This window comes from Oncorhynchus masou, chromosome 23 (assembly GCF_036934945.1).
Source record: "Oncorhynchus masou masou isolate Uvic2021 chromosome 23, UVic_Omas_1.1, whole genome shotgun sequence".
NCBI classification, from domain to species: Eukaryota; Metazoa; Chordata; class Actinopteri; order Salmoniformes; family Salmonidae; genus Oncorhynchus; species Oncorhynchus masou.
In genome coordinates, this window is record NC_088234.1 from 63199106 (window position 1) to 63222289 (window position 23184).

The 23184-nt window shown below is 44.2% G+C and overlaps 1 protein-coding gene across 3 annotated transcripts in view; it reads right to left on the bottom strand.

Annotated features, from left to right (window-relative positions):
* The window catches only part of LOC135511175 (annexin A11-like), a 29898-nt gene extending 14241 nt beyond the window's left edge, over nt 1-15657 (bottom strand). Inside the window, exons 1-11 of one of the 3 annotated variants that reach the window (XM_064932778.1) lie at nt 15535-15657; nt 12258-12562; nt 11464-11552; nt 10604-10948; nt 10247-10334; nt 6728-6822; nt 1153-1266; nt 846-936; nt 641-720; nt 471-527; nt 172-265 (exon numbers count right to left, since the gene is read on the bottom strand). In XM_064932778.1, the coding sequence (XP_064788850.1) occupies nt 172-265; nt 471-527; nt 641-720; nt 846-936; nt 1153-1266; nt 6728-6822; nt 10247-10334; nt 10604-10948; nt 11464-11552; nt 12258-12552 (1348 nt within the window). In that variant the 5' untranslated portion in view covers nt 12553-12562; nt 15535-15657. Of the gene's footprint in view, nt 1-171; nt 266-470; nt 528-640; nt 721-845; nt 937-1152; nt 1267-6727; nt 6823-10246; nt 10335-10603; nt 10949-11463; nt 11553-11885; nt 12231-12257; nt 12563-15102; nt 15495-15534 lie in introns of those variants that run through there. The other 2 variants (XM_064932777.1, XM_064932779.1) reach the window with 2 other exon arrangements.
* Between the last annotated feature and the right edge of the window lie 7527 nt (nt 15658-23184).

Here is a 23184-nt window from a genome sequence, read left to right on the forward strand (position 1 = left end):
TGAGCGGAGAGCACCAGACGTCTGACATTTAATATACCTTAAATTGATATGTTATATACATTACATTTATATTTAATATACATGTAATTTATATTTTATATACATTTAATTTATATTCCATAGATATTTAAATTCTGTCATCACAGTACCATTCCTCTCCCCTGTAGTTACCTGCTCTGAGGTGGGGTTTGCTCCTAGAACACAGGATGGCGTTGAACTTGGACTCATCAGTTCCCACCTTGTTCTCCCCAGCAGCATACAGAGCCTGGACAGAGAGCACACAATACACACAGGCATCTCTCAATGAGTAGGTAGAGATTTCTAATATGTTGTGTAGAGTCCAGAGTTTTCCTGCCCAAATCACGTGGTCATGAAAAACTCATGGCCCGACGTATGTTGAAGACATACTACAGTAGGTAGATTAGATGTCACAAGGTTCATAATAGATGAGAAATGGCAATACACGGTACCTGAGCATCTTGTTTAGCTACAGAGATGTCCACTGTCTCTCTTTCATCTCGATTACCCTGAGAGCACAAACACAATACATAATGAATCATCCATCTATATGTACTGTTCCTAGATGTATATGTATTTAGAATGTATACACTATTCTATATCGATGGGCCATAGGCTGTACCTGGGCCAGAGAGATGAGGAGTCTACGGAAATGTCCTGAGGTGTCCCCACTGATGGCATCTTCCAGAGACTTCTTATACTCTGAAATAACACACACAGTCCACTTCCACAATCCAATACAACAGAGGCATGGTGTGTTTCTGAAAGGAAATATACAACTTCCTGGTTAACATTGTCTCCCTGAACAGTGTTTGTATGTAACTCACCTGTCTTGTAGACCTGGTTGAGCTCTTTGATCTCTGCATTGGAGCGAGAGGACAGGATCTCTATCAGACAGGCCTCGTCTGTCCCTGCGCCCTGTCAGAACATACAGCAGAGAATGGCTGGGAGATTATAACAGGGATATTATTATATACCAAGTATGATTTGTCTTTCTCTGTTCTTTAAGTTAGTTTAGCTAGTTAATAACACAAAAATAACACAAAACAAAATATTACTCGTTTTCATGCACACACACACACACACGTTAAGAAGAGGGAATATTTCAGTGATTATAAAAACCCTTTGACAAACCTTAATGGCTTCCTTCAGTTCGTAGGCATCAAGCTGGGATGGAGTCTTCAACATGGCCAGCACCAGCTTCTCAAAGTTCCCTGACAGCTCGGACTTAAGATCCTTAACCAGATCCTGGGAAGGTAAGGGGATACAAGCTTGGTATAATTCAATGCTATCCAAGCAGTCTTTGAGTTGGGCCGGTGCTCAGCAATACAGCGAACAAGTCCCTTGAACTTTCTGACTTGAATACAGACACCGTAATTTTCTGTACTGCTTGACGACTGGCACCTCTTTTACAATATTGGTAGTAAGTCTATATAGTATTGTGCAGGGCTCCAACCCTGTTCCTGGAGAGCTACCGTTCTGTAGGTTTAACCCCCAACCCTGTTCCTAGAGAGCTACCGTTCTGTAGGTTTAAACCCCAACCCTGTTCCTGGAGAGCTACCGTTCTGTAGGTTTAACCCCAACCCTGTCCCTGGAGAGCTACCGTTCTGTAGGTTTAACCCCCAACCCTGTCCCTGGAGAGCTACCGTTCTGTAGGTTTAAACCCAAACCCTGTTCCTGGAGAGCTACCGTTCTGTAGGTTTAAACCCCAACCCTGTTCCTGGAGAGCTACCGTTCTGTAGGTTTAAACCCCAACCCTGTCCCTGGAGAGCTACCGTTCTGTAGGTTTAACCCCCAACCCTGTTCCTGGAGAGCTACCGTTCTGTAGGTTTAACCCCAACCCTGTCCCTGGAGAGCTACCGTTCTGTAGGTTTAACCCCAACCCTGTCCCTGAAGAGCTACCGTTCTGTAGGTTTAAACCCCAACCCTGTCCCTGGAGAGCTACCGTTCTGTAGGTTTAACCCCCAACCCTGTCCCTGGAGAGCTACCGTTCTGTAGGTTTAAACCCCAACCCTGTCCCTGGAGAGCTACCGTTCTGTAGGTTTAACCCCCAACCCTGTTCCTGGAGAGCTACCGTTCTGTAGGTTTAACCCCCAACCCTGTTCCTGGAGAGCTACCGTTCTGTAGGTTTAACCCCAACCCTGTCCCTGGATAGCTACCGTTCTGTAGGTTTAACCCCCAACCCTGTTCCTGGAGAGCTACCGTTCTGTAGGTTTAACCCCCAACCCTGTCCCTGGAGAGCTACAGTGCTGTAGGTTTTTACTCCAACCCTGTTCCTGGAGAGCTACAGTTCTGTAGGTTTTTACTCCAACCCTGTTCCTGGAGAGCTACAGCTCTGTAGGTCTTTACTCCAACCCTGTTCCTGGAGAGCTACAGTGCTGTAGGTTTTTACTCCAACCCTGTTCCTAGAGAACTACCATTCTGTAGGTTTAACCTCCAACCCTGTCCCTGGAGAGCTACAGCTCTGTAGGTTTTTACTCCAACCCTGTTCCTGGAGAGCTACCATTCTGTAGGTTTTTACTCCAACCCTGTTCCTAGAGAGGTGTCGTTCTATAGGTTTAACCTCCAACCCTGTTCATAGAGAGCTACAGTTCTGTAGGGTTAACTCCAACCCTGTTCCTGTAGAGGTGTCGTTCTATAGGTTTAACCTCCAAACCTTGTTCCTGGAGAGCTACAGTTCTGTAGGGTTAACTCCAACCCTGTTCCTGGAAAGCTACAGCTCTGTAGGTTTAACCTCCAACCCTGTTCCTGGAGAGCTACAGTTCTGTAGGTTTAACCTCCAACCCTGTTCATAGAGAGCTACAGTTCTGTAGGTTTAACCTCCAACCCTGTTCATAGAGAGCTACAGTTCTGTAGGTTTAACCTCCAACCCTGTTCCTGGAGAGCTACCATCCAACTCTAATATAGCACAACTGATTATAATAATTAGCTGCTTGATAAGCTGAATCAGGTTAGTTACCACTGGGGTGGCAGTGAAATCCTCCAGGCGGCTGGGTCTCTAGGAACAGTGTTGGAGTGAAAAGCACCAGGCGGCTGGGTCTCTAGGAACAGTGTTGGAGTGAAAAGCACCAGGCGGCTGGGTCTCTAGGAACAGTGTTGGAGTGAAAAGCACCAGGAGGCTGGCTCTCTAGGAACAGTGTTGGAGTGAAAAGCACCAGGAGGCTGGCTCTCTAGGAACAGTGTTGGAGTGAAAAGCACCAGGAGGCTGGCTCTCTAGGAACAGTGTTCGAGTGAAAACCACCAGGAAGCTGGCTCTCTAGGAACAGGGTTAGAGTGAAAACCACCAGGAGGCTGGCTCTCTAGGAACAGGGTTGGAGTTACAATCTCTAGGAGGCTGGCTCTCTAGGAACAGGGTTGGAGTTACAATCTCCAGGAGGCTGGCTCTCTAGGAACAGGGTTGGAGTTACAATCTCCAGGAGGCTGGCTCTCTAGGAACAGGTTTGGAGTTACAATCTCCAGGAGGCTGGCTCTCTAGGAACAGGGTTGGAGTTACAATCTCCAGGAGGCTGGCTCTCTAGGAACAGGGTTGGAGTTACAATCTCCAGGAGGCTGGCTCTCTAGGAACAGGGTTGGAGTTACAATCTCCAGGAGGCTGGCTCTCTGTGGAACAGGGCTGGAGTTACAATCTCCAGGAGGCTGGGTCTCTAGGAACAGGGTTGGAGTTACAATCTCCAGGAGGCTGGCTCTCTAGGAACAGGGTTGGAGTTACAATCTCCAGGAGGCTGGCTCTCTAGGAACAGGGTTGGAGTTACAATCTCCAGGAGGCTGGGTCTCTAGGAACAGGGTTGGAGTTACAATCTCCAGGAGGCTGGCTCTCTAGGAACAGGGTTGAAGTTACAATCTCCAAGAGGCTGGCTCTCTAGGAACAGGGTTGGAGTTACAATATCCAGGAGGCTGGCTCTCTAGGAACAGGGTTGGAGTTACAATCTCCAGGAGGCTGGGTCTCTAGGAACAGGGTTGGAGTTACAATCTCCAGGAGGCTGGCTCTCTATGAACAGGGTTGGAGTTACAACCTCCAGGAGGCTGGGTCTCTAGGAACAGGGTTGGAGTTACAATCTCCATGAGGGTGGCTCTCTAGGAACAGGGTTAGAGAGGCCAAATGAGTAGAGGTATTTCAGTCCACTTCAAGTACTGATGTCATGTGTGTTCAACTGCTGTGCCATCTGTGTTCAACTGCTGTGTCATCTGTGTTCAACTGCTGTGCCATCTGTGTTCAACTGCTGTGTCATCTGTCTCCAACTGCTGTGCCATCTGTGTTCAACTGCTGTGTCATCTGTGTTCAACTGCTGTGCCATCTGTGTTCAACTGCTGTGTCATCTGTGTTCAACTGCTGTGCCATCTGTGTTCAACTGCTGTGTCATGTGTGTTCAACTGCTGTGCCATGTGTGTTCAACTGCTGTGCCATGTGTGTTCAACTGCTGTGCCATCTGTGTTCAACTGCTGTGCCATGTGTGTTCAACTGCTGTGCCATCTGTGTTCAACTGCTGTGCCATCTGTGTTCAACTGCTGTGCCATCTGTGTTCAACTGCTGTGCCATCTGTGTTCAACTGCGGTGCCATCTGTGTTCAACTGCTGTGCCATCTGTGTTCAACTGCTGTGCCATCTGAGTTCAACTGCTGTGCCATCTGTGTTCAACTGCTGTGCCATCTGTGTTCAACTGCTGTGCCATCTGTGTTCAACTGCTGTGCCATCTGTGTTCAACTGCTGTGTCATGTGTGTTCAACTGCTGTGCCATGTGTGTTCAACTGCTGTGCCATGTGTGTTCAACTGCTGTGCCATCTGTGTTCAACTGCTGTGCCATGTGTGTTCAACTGCTGTGCCATCTGTGTTCAACTGCTGTGCCATCTGTGTTCAACTGCTGTGCCATCTGTGTTCAACTGCTGTGCCATCTGTGTTCAACTGCGGTGCCATCTGTGTTCAACTGCTGTGCCATCTGTGTTCAACTGCTGTGCCATCTGAGTTCAACTGCTGTGCCATCTGTGTTCAACTGCTGTGCCATCTGTGTTCAACTGCTGTGCCATCTGTGTTCAACTGCGGTGCCATCTGTGTTCAACTGCTGTGCCATCTGTGTTCAACTGCTGTGCCATCTGTGTTCAACTGCGGTGCCATCTGTGTTCAACTGCTGTGCCATCTGTGTTCAACTGCTGTGCCATGTGTGTTCAATTGCTGTGCCATCTGTGTTCAACTGCTGTGCCATCTGTGTTCAACTGCTGTGCCATCTGTGTTCAACTGCTGTGCCATCTGTGTTCAACTGCGGTGCCATCTGTGTTCAACTGCTGTGCCATCTGTGTTCAACTGCTGTGCCATCTGTGTTCAACTGCTGTGCCATCTGTGTTCAACTGCTGTGCCATCTGTGTTCAACTGCTGTGCCATCTGTGTTCAACTGCTGTGCCATCTGTGTTCAACTGCGGTGCCATCTGTGTTCAACTGCTGTGCCATGTGTGTTCAACTGCTGTGCCATGTGTGTTCAACTGCTGTGCCATGTGTGTTCAACTGCTGTGCCATGTGTGTTCAACTGCTGTGCCATCTGTGTTCAACTGCTGTGCCATGTGTGTTCAACTGCTGTGCCATGTGTGTTCAACTGCTGTGCCATGTGTGTTCAACTGCTGTGCCATGTGTGTTCAACTGCTGTGCCATGTGTGTTCAACTGCTGTGCCATGTGTGTTCAACTGCTGTGCCATCTGTGTTCAACTGCTGTGCCATGTGTGTTCAACTGCTGTGTCATGTGTGTTCAACTGCTGTGCCATCTGTGTTCAACTGCTGTGCCATCTGTGTTCAACTGCTGTGCCATGTGTGTTCAACTGCTGTGCCATGTGTGTTCAACTGCTGTGTCATCTGTGTTCAACTGCTGTGCCATCTGTGTTCAACTGCTGTGCCATCTGTGTTCAACTGCTGTGCCATGTGTGTTCAACTGCTGTGCCATCTGTGTTCAACTGCTGTGCCATCTGTGTTCAACTGCTGTGCCATCTGTGTTCAACTGCTGTGCCATCTGTGTTCAACTGCTGTGCCATCTGTGTTCAACTGCTGTGCCATGTGTGTTCAACTGCTGTGCCATCTGTGTTCAACTGCTGTGCCATCTGTGTTCAACTGCTGTGCCATCTGTGTTCAACTGCTGTGCCATCTGTGTTCAACTGCTGTGCCATCTGTGTTCAACTGCTGTGCCATCTGTGTTCAACTGCTGTGCCATGTGTGTTCAACTGCTGTGCCATCTGTGTTCAACTGCTGTGCCATCTGTGTTCAACTGCTGTGCCATCTGTGTTCAACTGCTGTGCCATGTGTGTTCAACTGCTGTGCCATGTGTGTTCTGGGTATGGCTGTCGCTAATAAAGTCTGAGTGTATCAGATCCCTCAGCGAGTCGTTTACTGGCAGAGCCAACAGCTGCTGTTTAGATATCACTGGCACACACTAGAGAATATACTCTGACTCTCACTTCAAGGCAACATATTCAGACCATTCTATGACACTGCAACAATTATTTCATTGTTCCCTAAAAACTTAATTAGATTAATAAGGTATCACGTTTTTAAATGGGAGTGAGAGTCATGCCTATTCCTTTCAAATACCTTCCAAAAAAGAATGCATGAGAAAAAAATGTATGGTCATAATCACTTTATTGTCTTTCTATAATAAGAAATAAGCTATAAGAACAAAAATATTGTACTCACATAGTATAATATAGTATAATGTCAATATGACTGTATTAGCTACCTTTCCGTAGGAGGTTTTGAAGGCCATGAGCATGGGGACACGCTGTCTGTTGGAGCGACTTCCTAGCAGGTCTATGATGGCCTGTTCATCAGTACCTGTAGGACAAGTCCACTGTCAGAACACATATTCAAACAGCCCATCCATTTCCCTTGGTGGATTTAGAACATCATTTTTAAGTAGTGTAGCTGAGCACACAACATTACCAGGTCCTTATACATAATTAAGTCATTCAAAGATCGATGATCATTAATAGAAGACAACATAACTGCAAGTGGTGATTATACCTATGCAAACTGTTCAAATCTACAGTGTGTATTGTATAAGGGACTGGCAAGGGGTTGTTTCAGGACAGGGCCTATTCTAACAGCTGGCCATTACGCATGCAATTTGTGTTTCTGGTTCCAATATTAGACTGGATCTAACTCACTCACTAGACCCCTATATAAGGGGCTAGGGGTTGTTTCTGAATGGGGTTTAACTGGCTGTGTACTTGCATCCTAAATAGTAGGCTGTTTGAGTATGCAAAAAAATATATGTTTTATAGTATGTATTTCAAAAATTTGAGTATACTTTAAATGCCCAGATGTCATAGTAATTTCTGCTTTGACAACAGTTGATAATCAGATATGGGGATGTGCTCCCAAAATCAACCAATAATGCAAAACTACGCAATCGTGCATTGCACATTTTCACTATGAGAAAATCGAATGTTTAATAGTAAGTTCATTTTTGAAAATCAAGTATGGTTTAAATGTATTTATTTTACTTAAACCTTTATTTAACTAGGCAAGTCAGTTAAGAACAAATTCTTATTTACAATGACGGCATACCCTGATGAGCCAAGTAAAGCCCCACGGCCAAAACCTCCCCGAACCCAAACAACGCTGGGACAATTGTGCGCCGCCCTATGGGACTCCCGATCACGGCCGGTTGTGATACAGCCCGGGATCTAAGCCAGGTCTGTCGTGACGTGCCTTAGACCGCTGCACCACTCAGGATGGAATACTAATTTCTGAGCCTCATCAAGTAAAATGCAATGCACACTATTCTACAATGCATTGGAAGAGGTGGGCTGCGTGTGATAGGCCCTAGTTCTCTACAAGTGGCCAAACAACTAAACTAGGCTACTTAAAACCCGTTCCAGTGGAATGACCAAATCGCCCTTCTGTGATGTACAGTTTATAGTGTAATATTGGAATGCAAACTCAAAATGTAATACATCTCAACTCTATGTATGACATGGAAAGGGATACCTAGTCAGTTGTACAATTGAATGCATTCAACTGAAATGTGTCTTCCGGGCCCATAACCACGTGTGTTAGGTGTAAACTTTTGTTTCAAAGTAGATTTGTTTAAGACTACCAAGAAACACTGAGTGATGCTGATTTAGACCATTGCATTAAAATGTTAATTGGGAAGATGCCGAATAGCGAAGCTGTCACCTCCTGACCGTAGATTGCTTTTTGTATGTTTCTATTTTTTGTTTGGTCACGGTGTGATGTGGGTGGGCATTCTATGTTTGTATGTCTATGTTTTGTATTTCTATGTTTTGGCCGGGTATGGTTCTCAATCAGGGACAGCTGTCTATCGTTGTCTCTGATTGAGAACCATACTTAGGTAGCCTGTTTTCCCACTGTTAGTTGTGGGTGGTTATTTTCTGTTTAGTGTTGGTTGCACCTTGCAGAACTGTTTTGGCGATTCCTATTTTGTATCTTAGTGTTCAGTATATTAAAGATGAACACGTACCCCGCTCCATTTTGGTCTGATGATTCCTCTTCTTCCAATGAATGCCGTGACAGAAGCTTCTGAGGTTTTGTTCAAATGTAGGTTATGTAGTTTTTCTTTTTCTTTAAATGATCTCAAGTATTGCATGGTAGGCTACATCTTTGAAAACAGAAGTATTTTTACTTCTGTTTTCTCAATGGGAAGTGTTTTTTGTTCTCTTGGTTTTTGTCAGAGCTTTTAAACTAAATCCAAAACCATCTTTTGATTTCTGAATGTGTCGGCACCGGGATTTAGGATGTGGCTGCGTTATTGATGTCATGTTAATCACGCCTTTTGATTTTAGCATGTTACTTGTTTTAGTTTTGTAGGCTACCTATTTAAAGCTGCAACATTTAACTTTATGGGCGACCCAACCAAATTAACATAGAAATGTGAGTTATAGATCTTAGACTTTCTTTCAAATGCGAAAGACAGGAGGGTTCTTAAGTTTAGTTTTTGCGTCTTCTCCTTTCGGTTTTGTACACCAGCTTCAAACAGTTGAAAAATACAATTTTTGGTTATGGAAAATATATTTCACAGCGGTTTAGATGGTACAATGATTCTCTACACTGAGTGCTTGTTTTGTAACAAACTGAAATTAGGTGAAATTATTTTAAATTTTAGCAACCAGGAAATGGCAGCGAGATTTCTGCATATTGAACCTTTAATTATTTAATTTATTGATCAAGCCTTAGCAGTCATTCTGATCTCCTTCCCTATGATCAGTGGTTTTGTTATGTTGCGGTTCAGAATATGCAATACACCTGACTGTCCACGTTTTCTTTGCAACAGCCTATTGATTACAACATTTGAAAAGTTTTGGTGTGTACTTCGCTATTTGATGTAATTTATATTTTACAGCACTTTGGTGTCACTAAAAGATCACTTTCCTGTTTCTCAAGTTTTGCATTTCCAGTTTTGGGTATGTGGTAGATTCTGCCTATTAACTAATAAATATGTTGAAATGGAACCAAATGATCTGTTTCTGTCTTTAGTCCTTTTTGAATAGCATAGCTTGGCTATATGGTCTACAGTATAGTGTGAATAGTCTGACTATAACCAGCCTGTCATGCCCTGGTCTTAGTATTTTGTGTTTTCTTTATTTTGGTCAAGCCAGGGTGTGACATGGGTTTAGTATGTGGTGTTTAGTCTTGTTTTTTTTGTAGGTATTGTGGTATAGTGGGGATTTCTAGAAAAGTCTATGGTTGCCTGAAGTGGTTCTCAGAGGCAGGTGATTAATCGTTGTCTCTGATTGGGAACCATATTTAGGCAGCCATATTCTCTGAGTGTTTCGTGGGTGATTGTTCCTGTCTCTGTGTGTGTTTGCACCAGAGAGGCTGTTTAGGTTTTCACGTTACGTTTATTGTTTTTGTATTCGCGTTTCGTTATTAAACATGTATCAAAATTACCACGCTGCATTTTGGTCCGATCCTTGCTACACCTCTTCGTCAGAGGAGATGGAAGGAAACCGTAACACAGCCTGAGTAGGCCTAAAACTAAATTCCTATTATATTCAGAGTTTAGAGAAATTAATTTAATTGGAAATGAGATTCAGGCTGGTTAATACGAGACATGTCTGAATTTGGAAAATGCACCCGCACTCAGCCCTGCACCACCTCAAGCCAGTCAGGAGTACATATTGTGCACTTTAAGCATGTGTGACACTAGTATGGGAATTCGGACAGTCTCTCACTCGCTAGACCCCTATAGTGGATAAGGAGCTGTTTCTTGATTGGGCCTATGTAACCAACTCACCAAAGCCCTTCATGGCTTTCCTCAGAACCTCCACATCTCTCAGGGGGTCTGCTCCTGGATAATCCTTGATGCTTCCCCTGAATCCTCTCTGGAGGAACAGGGAAGAAGAGGGCATTTTCCAGATTGATTTACCCTTTCAGTGTTAGCTGCCAGTAAAACTCCTATCAAATCTCTAATCATTGACATCTCAAGAAGAAACAAAACTATAGAAACACCAGTATTATTGCAGAACACTCAGATATCCAAATTGAAACCTATGGATGAAGTATGGACACTTAACAGGATGTATACCTGTCCTAGATAGTCTTTTGAAGTACTATTGTCAAAATTGGATAAAATCTTCCCAGTGTCTCTTACGTTGATGGCAGGAGCGACGGGCATGGCTCCACCTCCGTATCCTGGCATGGACGGGTTGGGCGACGGGGCACGAGGGTACCCTGGCATGGGCTGGTTAGGCGCTGGTCCTCCTCCGTAACCAGGCATGGAGGGGTTGGGTGAGGGTGCCTGTGGGTAGCCAGGCATGGGCTGGCCTGGGTAGCCCATGCCTGGGCCTTGAGTCTGGGGCATCTGCCCACCTGGCTGTGGGTACAGGCCATGGGGCTGTTGGTTAGGGGGCTGGGGGGAATGTTGGGGGTACCCACCAGAGGTGAACATGGCAGGGTTGGGGTTAAAGCCCCCCATGGATGAGGAGATCTGGTTGGCCTGTGATTGGAAGAGAAATGGGCATCCAATAAAAATTTGCACAGACAGTACGCTGATTGGTTTAAACTATTATGCACGAAAAGCTGTTTTGCAGATGATCAATCATGTATTATTGGTAATACAGCATCTGCTGTTGTGTTTTGATTACAAAGGAAATCAAAGACAATGCAACAAAGAAATTATACAAAACATGTAATTATGAAGGATTACAACAGTGAAAGAGGTTGCAGAAAATTATAACATTTTTGAAGCAGTATCTTAGCTAATTACAAGCCATATTATTTTCGTCATGCAAGAGAGATTTTGAAGAAAGGTTAACAAAAAAGCTGCAACAGATTATTTTTTATAAAAGTCTTACCAGTCAATAATTGGGTTGTGATTTCCAATATTGGCCATGCAATTCATGCTAACTGAAATATTTAACGCAATGATCTGAAGGGGGATGAAGTACAGACATGTTGAGAATATTCTCTGTGTGATTGGGGGGGATGGATGAATTTTCATGCCAAACTTACCATGCCTGGAAGATTGCCTGCGTTGAATCCAGGGTTGGACAGATTATCAACACCTATGGTGGGGAAACCAGCACCACCTCCCCAACTACCTGCAACAGGTGACATAGATGGGTGAATATGTCACTAAACAGTTTATGGCATATCACTGACAAACTGATATAGGATTATTATTATAATAGTACGTATGTAGTATGTGATGTTTGCTATGATGTTGTGGCTGTATATGCTTTAAAACAATCAATCGATCAATTATGCTACCAAAAACAACATAGAAACAACATAGAAAGTGCTAAGATTTCATAGGAAGGTTTCAATAAATGTCTGGTGATTGTGCTAGGCCAGAGAGGTAAATACATTGACTTTGGAATGAGACACCAGGACTAGCAATGAACTGTTCACACTTGCCAATGTATGTGACTAACCTCGGCTTCTAGTCAGCAGATATGGAATGATTCTCAGGGCACACAGAATGGGAGGACTGTGTCAGACACTAGTTGGTCTGTGAGTGTTGTCTCTCAGCACAGCAGAGGTTGTTTAGAAAACACAAGGCACCACAACATTACATCTAAACCCCATGATGATCTCTGGCCCTGAGATACAGGATGACAGAAGGACTCAGTCTCTAAGTCTGTCCAGCAGTACCCTATCCTCTTTTCTTGACCATGTCTTTATGTTTCTGTCTGTCTGTGTCTCCCTTAGGTTACATTACATTTCATATACCTTGTACCTGTAAGAAATACTGGACGTGTCTGCATATTTTAGGACAATCATGATCTGTTGAGCTGAGGCCTTACCTGCTGGGGGCATGGCTGGGTACCCTCCAGCTCCAGGCTGTGGAGGATAGCCACCAGCCTGAGGGGGGTAACCTCCAGCCTGAGAGGGGTAACCCCCTGCTTGAGGGGGATAGCCGCCTGCCTGAGGTGGGTATCCTCCAGCCTGGGGTGGGTAGCCTCCGGCTTGGGGTGGGTAGCCTCCGGCTTGGGGTGGGTAGCCTCCAGCTTGGGGTGGGTAGCCTCCAGCTTGGGGTGGGTAGCCTCCGGCTTGGGGTGGGTAGCCACCGGCTTGAGGAGGGTATCCTGGATAGCTCATGGTTTATGGTCTGAAATAAAGAAAAATATCAAAATATAAGGCCTGTTTAATGTGTAAATGCATTTTATAAAGCCAGGAGTTTTTCTGTTCCTGGTCAGGTCATGACAGGTACACCTCCTGCCTTACAGACACACAATATGCCAGTTGGACACACAGTCAGTGCCACTCATCTGTTTGTTGTAAAACAAAGTTTTATGACTCAAATTGTGGCGTGAACACATAGGTTGGTGTTGTGGTGTCCATAGCAACTACACACGCCCATATACACAGTGGGCCCCTCCACCCTCAATGAAGTTAAGCTGTGGAGGAGAAATAAGGCTGAATTCCTCAGGATGACCCAAGGTTTAAGGAATCTGGGTTCCCTAAGCTGATGGCTTAATTGTTAACATGGACAATTTATGGGTTGGGTAATACTGTGTGAAATGGAACTACTATGTTCATGAAATTGAGTATTTTCCTGAAATCTAGCACAAAGAAATGCCATCTGGAAGAAGACATACATACAGTGTGTATCTCGAATAGTAAATGAGAAATAATTTATTAAAATGGGAGAATACCTATTTAAAGCCTTACTGTACACTGAAATACTACATTTCCAATGACCCAACCTTTGCTTTTGTTACTTTTGGTGTTGGCAGTACAACTGCTTGTTATTTGACAATGATTATGCTGCCTTGTGTGAAAAACCCATACTCCCATTTCATATGCCAACTTGTTCCATCCATGGCTCCATGTACACAATCCCTTCTCATAATATGCATTTTAAGGACAGGGGAAAGAATGACAGACTGCTGCTGTATTTGAATAGGAACACAGTTCTACATCAGTGGCCAGTTCAAAAGGATGTAAGGTTAGGCTAGAACATGTTCAGATAGATATGTATAGTGTAGAACAGATATGATTCTCTCTCAGATTGAATAGGGAACATGTGAGAAATATGAATTATGTTTCAGACCATTTTTGATCACCTTAGCAAAAAGTTAACTTTTAGATGATACAGTATAATATTTATGATGTAAAGACTTACTACACTGGTATTACACCGTCACCCCCTAGTTAATGTACTGTGCATGCGTATAAGACTACAGCCTAAAGGCGTCCATCCATAGATTCGGTTTACTCCTTGCAGAACTCGAGTAGACTTTCGCATATTACCTTAAAATACCTTAGCTTGGAAAACGAAAAAAAAAGCGGCAATATTACTGTTTGTCCCTCTTGAGACGCTGTAGCCAGTAGACGTGAAGACGAGGTCTTCGTTATGCAATATCTTTAGATATCTTCTCAAGTGGAAAACTGCATGAAAACTAGTCGTCTGTCGTTGAATGACAAACACTTGAGGAATCCCCACTGTTGCCCAATCACAGACGAAGGGTCAATGGCAAAGATTTGTATAACTATAGCTAACTGGTTGAACGCGACCCGTGATTAACTTCAACCAGTTAACAAGTCGGAAATGTTCGAGTTTCCTAGTTCCGACTACCTCGTGAACGCGACAGTAGACAAGCCTAAAAAAAATATGTGTGCTCGAACGTCACAAAATGTCGAAATAATAAATCGTACTGTTTTGACCGGAAAGCCAAAGTCCAAACAGGAATCAACCATGCTGTCGAAAAGAGTAAGACGTATGAATGATTCTCATCTAACCCATGTACAAAATATTAATTTCAACACAATGTATTTCCCATTCTATCTTTGTCCTGAGGCTTACAGATTTTAACTAACGTTAAGCATGTGTAATACTGGAGTGAAATTGTGACTGACGAAATCTCATCTACACAAAAATAGCATTTGATTAGGACCCCTGCTCGGCCGACTCACTAAAGCCGATAAAGGCTATTACTGTATATTAACCAAACCTCAAATCAGTGGCAAATAGAGGCTAACTTAAGAACTAGGCTACCAACTGACAATCGCTTTGATAGATTACAATGACATGTGACACCTGTTCTATTGATAACTGTGAGGAACGGTACACATTTACAAAGGACTGTGTATAAATGTAAGTAGCCATTTGGGTTCCTTGTGTACACCAACCATGTTTGCTGGGGGGAGGGAGTGTTCAATACAATACACATGATGGGTGTTGGCTGTTGAGGCCTTGAACTCATACAAAAATAGATCGTTTGAAAATAACTACCGAGTGACTCAAATGTGTTAAGGCAGGCCTATCCAAAAGTTCAAACAACTATTTCGCTGTATGTAGTAGACCCCAAAGAAAAATAAGTCTTACTTCCATCTATTTTGCTGTATGTAGTAGACCCCAAAGAAAAATAAGTCTTACTTCCATCCACATGATTGGCCTATTACACAATATTTGAAGAAATAAATAATTGTAGGCAGTTAAACATCCTTATTCTAAACGTCATTTTCGACATTGAATTAATGAGAGAATAGCCATAGGCCTCCGCTTATACTAATGTTTTCGGAATAGCCTTACACTGACTGCCTCTACACCAAATGACAGCACAGTAACTGTCAAAATAGACAGAAGCAAAATATTGTACATCAGTCAACATCGAACCAAGGTAAAAAATGTAAATATATCAGTACCTTTTTGTTCGACTTTCAGGCGCCAGCTAAACGTTAAATTCTGTATTTCCTCGTTGTAATTTTGCGTTGTAAAGGTTTTCTGCACTAGGCCTACTAATCAGAAGAAGACAAGCCAATTTACCGAAGCTCTGGAAGACCGCCTTTCGCGTTGTCAGGCAAATTACGCAAACATAGTTTCAAATAGGTCTATAACGATAGGCCTAGAAGCTTAGCCTACGTTTATCATGTTCCCTGTGAGACATTTTGTTATTGCGTATCATATCCTTCGAGGAAGAAGGCTCGCTAGTAAATTAAATATTTCTGAGGAAAGCGACGTGTCAATAACACATCTACAAGAAACTTAGTCGCGCACGATCGCTATTGGAAATGTTTGATCTACAAGGCTAGGTTACATTTGATTTAACCGAAAAGTGCATTTCGTTTGCCACTTACTTTTGGTTCGCGAGACGCCTTGTCCTGGCTGCGCTGCGCTCTTTTTCAAGCTACAGCCCCTGTATGTATATAAGGAAGGTGGGTGGGAGTCATATTTTCCATTGAGAAACTCCCATGGGCACACACCATACAGTAATTGACACACCACAGTCAGCACAGTGCTAACACTCGAGCACTATTGAGTGGACCAACGTATGACAGTGACATGTTCGGGAAAAAGTGACAAATGCTGACAGAATTCACCTAGTCATAGGGAATATGGTGCAATCGATTGAGTTTGTAAGTCGCTCTGGATAAGAGCGTCTGCTAAATGACTTAAATGTAATGTAAATGTATAGTTTATGGTTATCTATGCTAGCACAATGATACACTCTTTGGCTTACGTTTTTGTTCTATTCAACTGACAACTGTTAATTTCTCTTCAATAATTGCTGTTGATTTTTGTTCACAGGGTGTACCTTTAGACTTTACCCAGTGGTGGAAAATGTACCCAATTGTCATACTTGAATAAAAGGACAGATACCTTAATAGAAAGTTACTCAAGTAAATGTCAAAGTCACCCAGTAAAATACTACTTGAGTAAAAGTCTAAAAGTATTTGGTTTTAAATATACTTAAGTATCAAAAGTACACGAAATTGCTAAAATATACTTAAGTATCAAAAATAGAAGTAAAAGTATAAATAATTTCAAATTCCTTACATTAATTAAGCAAAGCAAACGGTACCATTTTCTTGTTTTTAAAATGTACGGATAGCCAGAGGCACACTCCAAAACTTAGACATTATTTACAAAAGCTTCATTTATGTTTAGTGAGCCCGCCAGACCATAAGACAGAAGCGATGACCACGTGTTCTCCTGAAAAGTGCGTGAATTTCACAATTGTCATGTTTTGCTAAGCATTCAAAATGTAATGAGTACTTTGCGTTGTCAGAAAGTATTTATGGAGTAAAAAGTACAATATTTTCTTCAGGAATGTAGTGAAGTAATAGTAAAATTTGTCTAAAATATAAATAGTTAAGTGAAGTACAGATACCCCAAAAAGCAACTTAAGTAGTACTTTTAAGTATTTTTACTTAAGTACTTTACACCACTGACTAATAACGTGTCAATGGGTGTGTCTATGACATAATAATAATGACAGCCATGCTGGGATAGCTGCGTATTCACTTGGAAACAAACTGAAGCAAACGGGCCGAAAAGGGGAGGGACCTACCTGAATTTGTCCAATAAGAAATCCTTGTTTTTGTTTTCGTTGCAATTTTTTTTTTACCAGGTGCACTAATGAATATACGACCATGTTCTTCAATAGGCCTACGACCAGATGGGGCAGAATTTGCTTTGCCTTCTAGCCACAGAAATATTTGACAGTAACGAATATTCTATATTTTATTTAGCCTATCTATTATTGGAAGCTTGTGGAAGGTGTGACAAGTTTCGGTTCTTTCAAAAAACATTACAATTGGATAGGCAGAGTTGCATCATTATGTGCTTTAGCCAATTACCACACTAGCCTATAATGACCTGCCTAAATTTCATCACAGCATTCACAGCATTGTGAACTATTTTATTTACTCTGGAATAGTCATATCTCATTTACAGTGGATCAGTTGAAGTCAATGAACTAAGCAGACCAGACCCAGACATTGATGTCTAAGGGAGAGCCACCTCGTTAAGCAGAAAGGATATTACATTTTTCCCCCAGTGGTAAAAGGCCTGAGTGAACTATCTTGATTTATCCACCATCTTTAGTGATGTCTTATAACTATTACCTTATTCCCCTGTGATGTCACAAGAGGGAGTGTAAATATGTGCTGCTGTTTGTTAGGAGGTCAGGGTTAGTCTCTGTAGACTAGCTCAGGGTTAGTCTCTGTAGACTAGATCAGGGTTAGTCTCTGTAGACTAGATCAGGGTTAGTCTCTGTAGACTAGGTCAGGGTTAGTCTCTGTAGACTAGGTCAGGGTTAATATCTTTAGACTAGGTCAGGGTTAGAAGGGTTAGTCTGTAGACTAGGTCAGGGTTAGTGTCTGTAGACTAGGTCAGGGGTAATAACGTAACGCAATCAACACTGCTAGCTATCAACACTTGTCATTCCAATCTCCTTTGCATTAGCGTAGCCTCTTCTGTAGCCTGTCAACTATGTGTCTATCTATCCCTGTTCTCTCCTCTCTGCACAGACCATACAAACGCTCCACACCGCGTGGCCGCGGCCACCCTAATCTGGTGGTCCCAGCGCGCACGACCCACGGAGTTCCAGGTCTCCGGTAGCCTCTGGAACTGCCGATCTGCGGCCAACAAGGCAGAGTTCATCTCAGCCTATGCCTCCCTCCAGTCCCTCGACTTCTTGGCACTGACGGAAACATGGATCACCACAGATAACACTGCTACTCCTACTGCTCTCTCTTCGTCCGCCCACGTGTTCTCGCACACCCCGAGAGCTTCTGGTCAGCGGGGTGGTGGCACCGGGATCCTCATCTCTCCCAAGTGGTCATTCTTTCTTTCTCCCCTTACCCATCTGTCTATCGCTCCTTTGAATTCCATGCTGTCACAGTTACCAGCCCTTTCAAGCTTAACATCCTTATCATTTATCGCCTCCAGGTTCCCTCGGAGAGTTCATCAATGAGCTTGATGCCTTGATAAGCTCCTTTCCTGAGGACGGCTCACCTCTCACAGTCCTGGGCGACTTTAACCTCCCCACGTCTACCTTTGACTCATTCCTCTCTGCCTCCTTCTTTCCACTCCTCTCCTCTTTGACCTCACCCTCTCACCTTCCCCCTACTCACAAGGCAGGCAATACGCCGACCTCATCTTTACTAGATGCTGTTCTTCCACTAACCTCATTGCAACTCCTCCAAGTCTCCGACCACTACCTTGTATCCTTTTCCCTCTCGCTTTCATCCAACACTTCCCACACTGCCCCTACTCGGATGGTATCGCGCATCCCAACCTTCGCTCTCTCTCTCCCCCGCTACTCTCTCCTCTTCCATCCTATCATCTCTTCCCCTCTGCTCATACCTTCTCCAACCTATCTCCTGATTCTGCCTCCTCAACTCTCCTCTCTTCCCTTTCTGCATCCTTTGACTCTCTATGTCCCCTATCCTCCAGGCCGGCTCGGTCCTCCCCTCCCGCTCCGTGGCTCGACGACTCATTGCGAGCTCACAGAACAGAGCTCCGGGCAGTCGAGCGGAAATGGAGGAAAATCCCGCCTCCCTGCGGACCTGGCATCCTTTCACTCCCTCCTCTCTACATTATCCTCCTCTGTCTCTGCTGCTAAAGCCACTTTCTACCACTCTAAATTCCAATCTGCCTCTAACCCTAGGAAGCTCTTTGCCACCTTCTCCTCCCTCCTGAATCCTCCTCCCCTCCCCCCCCCCTCCTCCCTCTCTGCAGATGACTTCGTCAACCATTTTGAAATGAAGGTCGACGACATCCGATCCTCGTTTGCTAAGTCAAACGACTCCGCTGGTTCTGCTCACACTGCCCTACCCTGTGCTCTGACCTCTTTCTCCCCTCTCTCTCCAGATGAAATCTCGCTTCTTGTGACGGCCGGCCGCCCAACAACCTGCCCGCTTGACCCTATCCCCTCCTCTCTTCTCCAGACCATTTCCGGAGACCTTCTCCCTTACCTCACCTCGCTCATCAACTCATCCCTGACCGCTGGCTACGTCCCTTCCGTCTTCAAGAGAGCGAGAGTTGCACCCCTTCTGAAAAACCTACACTCGATCCCTCCGATGTCAACAACTACAGACCAGTATCCCTTCTTTCTTTTCTCTCCAAAACTCTTGAACGTGCCGTCCTTGGCCAGCTCTCCCGCTATCTCTCTCAGAATGACCTTCTTGATCCAAATCAGTCAGGTTTCAAGACTAGTCATTCAACTGAGACTGCTCTTCTCTGTATCACGGAGGCGCTCCGCACTGCTAAAGCTAACTCTCTCTCCTCTGCTCTCATCCTTCTAGACCTATCGGCTGCCTTCGATACTGTGAACCATCAGATCCTCCTCTCCACCCTCTCCGAGTTGGGCATCTCCGGCGCGGCCCACGCTTGGATTGCGTCCCTACCTGACAGGTCGCTCCTACCAGGTGGCGTGGCGAGAATCTGTCTCCTCACCACGCGCTCTCACCACTGGTGTCCCCAGGGCTCTGTTCTAGGCCCTCTCCTATTCTCGCTATACACCAAGTCACTTGGCTCTGTCATAACCTCACATGGTCTCTCCTATCATTGCTATGCAGACGACACACAATTAATCTTCTCCTTTCCCCCTTCTGATGACCAGGTGGCGAATCGCATCTCTGCATGTCTGACAGACATATCAGTGTGGATGACGGATCACCACCTCAAGCTGAACCTCGGCAAGACGGAGCTGCTCTTCCTCCCGGGGAAGGACTGCCCGTTCCATGATCTCGCCATCACGGTTGACAACTCCATTGTGTCCTCCTCCCAGAGCGCTAAGAACCTTGGCGTGATCCTGACAACACCCTGTCGTTCTCAACCAACATCATGGCGGTGGCCCGTTCCTGTAGGTTCATGCTCTACAACATCCGCAGAGTATGACCCTGCCTCACACAGGAAGCGGCGCAGGTCCTAATCCAGGCACTTGTCATCTCCCGTCTGGATTACTGCAACTCGCTGTTGGCTGGGCTCCCTGCCTGTGCCATTAAACCCTACAACTCATCCAGAACGCCGCAGCCCTTCTGGTGTTCAACCTTCCCAAGTTCTCTCACGTCACCCCGCTCCTCCGCTCTCCCACTGGCTTCCAGTTGAAGCTCGCATCCGCTACAAGACCATGGTGCTTGCCTACGGAGCTGTGAGGGGAACGGCACCGCAGTACCTCCAGGCTCTGATCAGGCCCTACACCCAAACAAGGGCACTGCGTTCATCCACCTCTGGCCTGCTCGCCTCCCTACCACTGAGGAAGTACAGTTCCCGCTCAGCCCAGTCAAAACTGTTCGCTGCTCTGGCCCCCAATGGTGGAACAAACTCCCTCACGACGCCAGGACAGCAGAGTCAATCACCACCTTCCAGAGACACCTGAAACCCCACCTCTTCAAGGAATACCTAGGATAGGATAAGTAATCCTTCTCACCCCCCCCCCTTAAATGATTTAGATGCACTATTGTAAAGTGGCTGTTCCACTGGATGTCAGAAGGTGAATTCACCAATTTGTAAGTCGCTCTGGATAAGAGCGTCTGCTAAATGACTTAAATGTAATGTAATGTCTCTGTAAACAAGGTCAGGGTTAATGTCTTTAGACTAGGTCAGGGTTAGAAGGGTTAGTCTGTAGACTAGGTCAGGGTTAGTGTCTGTAGATTAGGTCAGGGGTAGTCTATAGACTTGGTCAGGGTTAGACTGTAGATTAGGTCAGGAGTAGTCTCGATACACTTGGTCAGGGTTAGTCTGTAGACTAGGCCAGGGGTAGTCTCTATAGACTAGTTCAGGGGTAGTCTCTTTTGACTAGGTCAGGGGTAGTCTCTATAGACTAGGTCAGGGGTAGTCCCTATAGACTAGGTCAGGGGTAGTCTCTTTTGACTAGGTCAGGGGTAGTCTCTATAGATTAGGTCAGGGGTAGTCTCTCTCGCTGGATGAACATCCTGCCCATTATCTGCTTTCTTTCCAATCAAATCTAAATAAGACTGTCTTTAACTGACTTCCTACTGCTGTTTATGTAAACATGCCTCTCTGTGGCAGACAGTGACTAACAAATTATGGACTAGTTTAACCAAAGACTGCTGAACTGCTGCCCTCTGCTGGAACATAGTACTGATTACACAAAGATGGGTGAATGAATGCAGATAATGAACTAAGCAGACTAGACCAAGCTGCTAATGCATTGATGCCTATGGGCCACCCCCAACAGGATTGGTCCCCTCCCCCCCACGGGACTGTTGAGCTTTTCCCAGGACATAGACATATCTGATATGGGCAGAAAGCTTAAATTCTTGTTAATCTAACTGCACTGTCCAACCAATTTACAGTAGCTATTACAGTGAAAGAATACAATGCTATTGTTTTTGGGGAGCGCACAGTTCTGAACTAGAAAATGTATCAATAAACCAATTAAGCAGTTTGGGCAGACTTGATACAACATTTTGAACAGAAATGCAATGGTTCATTTGATCAGTCTAAAATGTTGCACATACACAAAATCTAAATTGCGCCTAAACTGGAGTAATACATTGTGGCCTTTCTCTTGCATTTCAAGGACAAAATATTCTCCTACATTTATTTCACATTTCCACAATCTTCAAAGTGTTTCCTTTCAAATGGTATCAAGAATATGCATATCCTTGCTTCAGACCCTGAGCTACAGGCAGTTAGATTTGGGTATGTCATTTTAGGCAAAAATTTTAAAAAGGGTCCGATCCTTAAGAGGTTTTAAGCAAACTTGAACAGTGAACATTTTTTTCCAATGGTAAAAGGTCTGAACGGTACATCTTTGTTTATCCACCAACTTTGGTCTAGTCTCTACTACAGCATCTTTGGAACCAAGGAACTTGCAGAACAGGATATGTTTTTTGTCTGGAGCTAAACTATGATGACTGTCTTTAACTGACTTCCTACTGCTGTTTTTGTAAGTAGGAAGTATTTAATTTTAAATTGTTCAATAGACAATAAATCTTGCAGAATGTGTGACTAGTGTTTAACACTCGCTATAGGCGGTATGCATTTTTTGTAAAGAAATGTCACCACAAAAGATTATTATCGGCGATGTAAAAGTGTGTCTGTAAAATTGGGAACGATCTTTTCCCAATATTCAGATACCTTGGGCTGATCTTCAATGTAAATAAAGACAAAGTTGCCATTGTTATGAAGGTTCAAGGACTGTTACTGGATATAGTTTGGGGTTTATTTGAATTGTTCTGAAAGCCATTTGCATTTAATTTAGTTGACAATCTCACTCATTCTCTCTCTGACACACACACACACACACACACACACACACACACACACACACACACACACACACACACACACACACACAGGCACGCACCCAGGCTACAGCATATTAAGACTGAACAGTTTTATAGGTTGCCACTGCATACCAAACACAATTTTGTCAAGTGCTATACAGTGTATATATTTTGGGGGTTAAGACGGAATGATTGGTTGACAAATAATGCTCCCACTAGCCAGGCGATGGCTGAATAGTTGGTGAGAAGCAGACTTGAAGGAGACTTGATCACATGGTTTTTCTAAAGTTCATGCAGTCAACATGTACAGTTGAAGTCGGAAGTTTACATACACCTCACACCAAATACATTTAAACTCAGACTTTCACAATTCTTGACATTTAATCCCAGTACAATTTCCCTGTCGTAGGTCAGTTAGGATCACCACTTTATTTTAAGAATGTGAAATGTCAGAATAATAGTAGAGAGAATGATTTATTTCAGCTTTTATTTCTTTCATCACAGTCCCAGTGGGCTAGAAGTTTACATGCACTCAATTAGTATTTGGTAGCATTGCCTTTAAATTGTTTAACTTGGGTGAAACATTTTGCGTAGCCTTCCACAAGCTTCCACAGTTGGGTGAATTTTGGTCCATTCCTCCTGACAGAGCTGGTGTAACTGAGTCAGGTTTGTAGGACTCCTTGCACACTCCTTTCACAAATGCTTTTTCAGTTCTGCCCACAAATTTTCTATAGGATTGAGGTC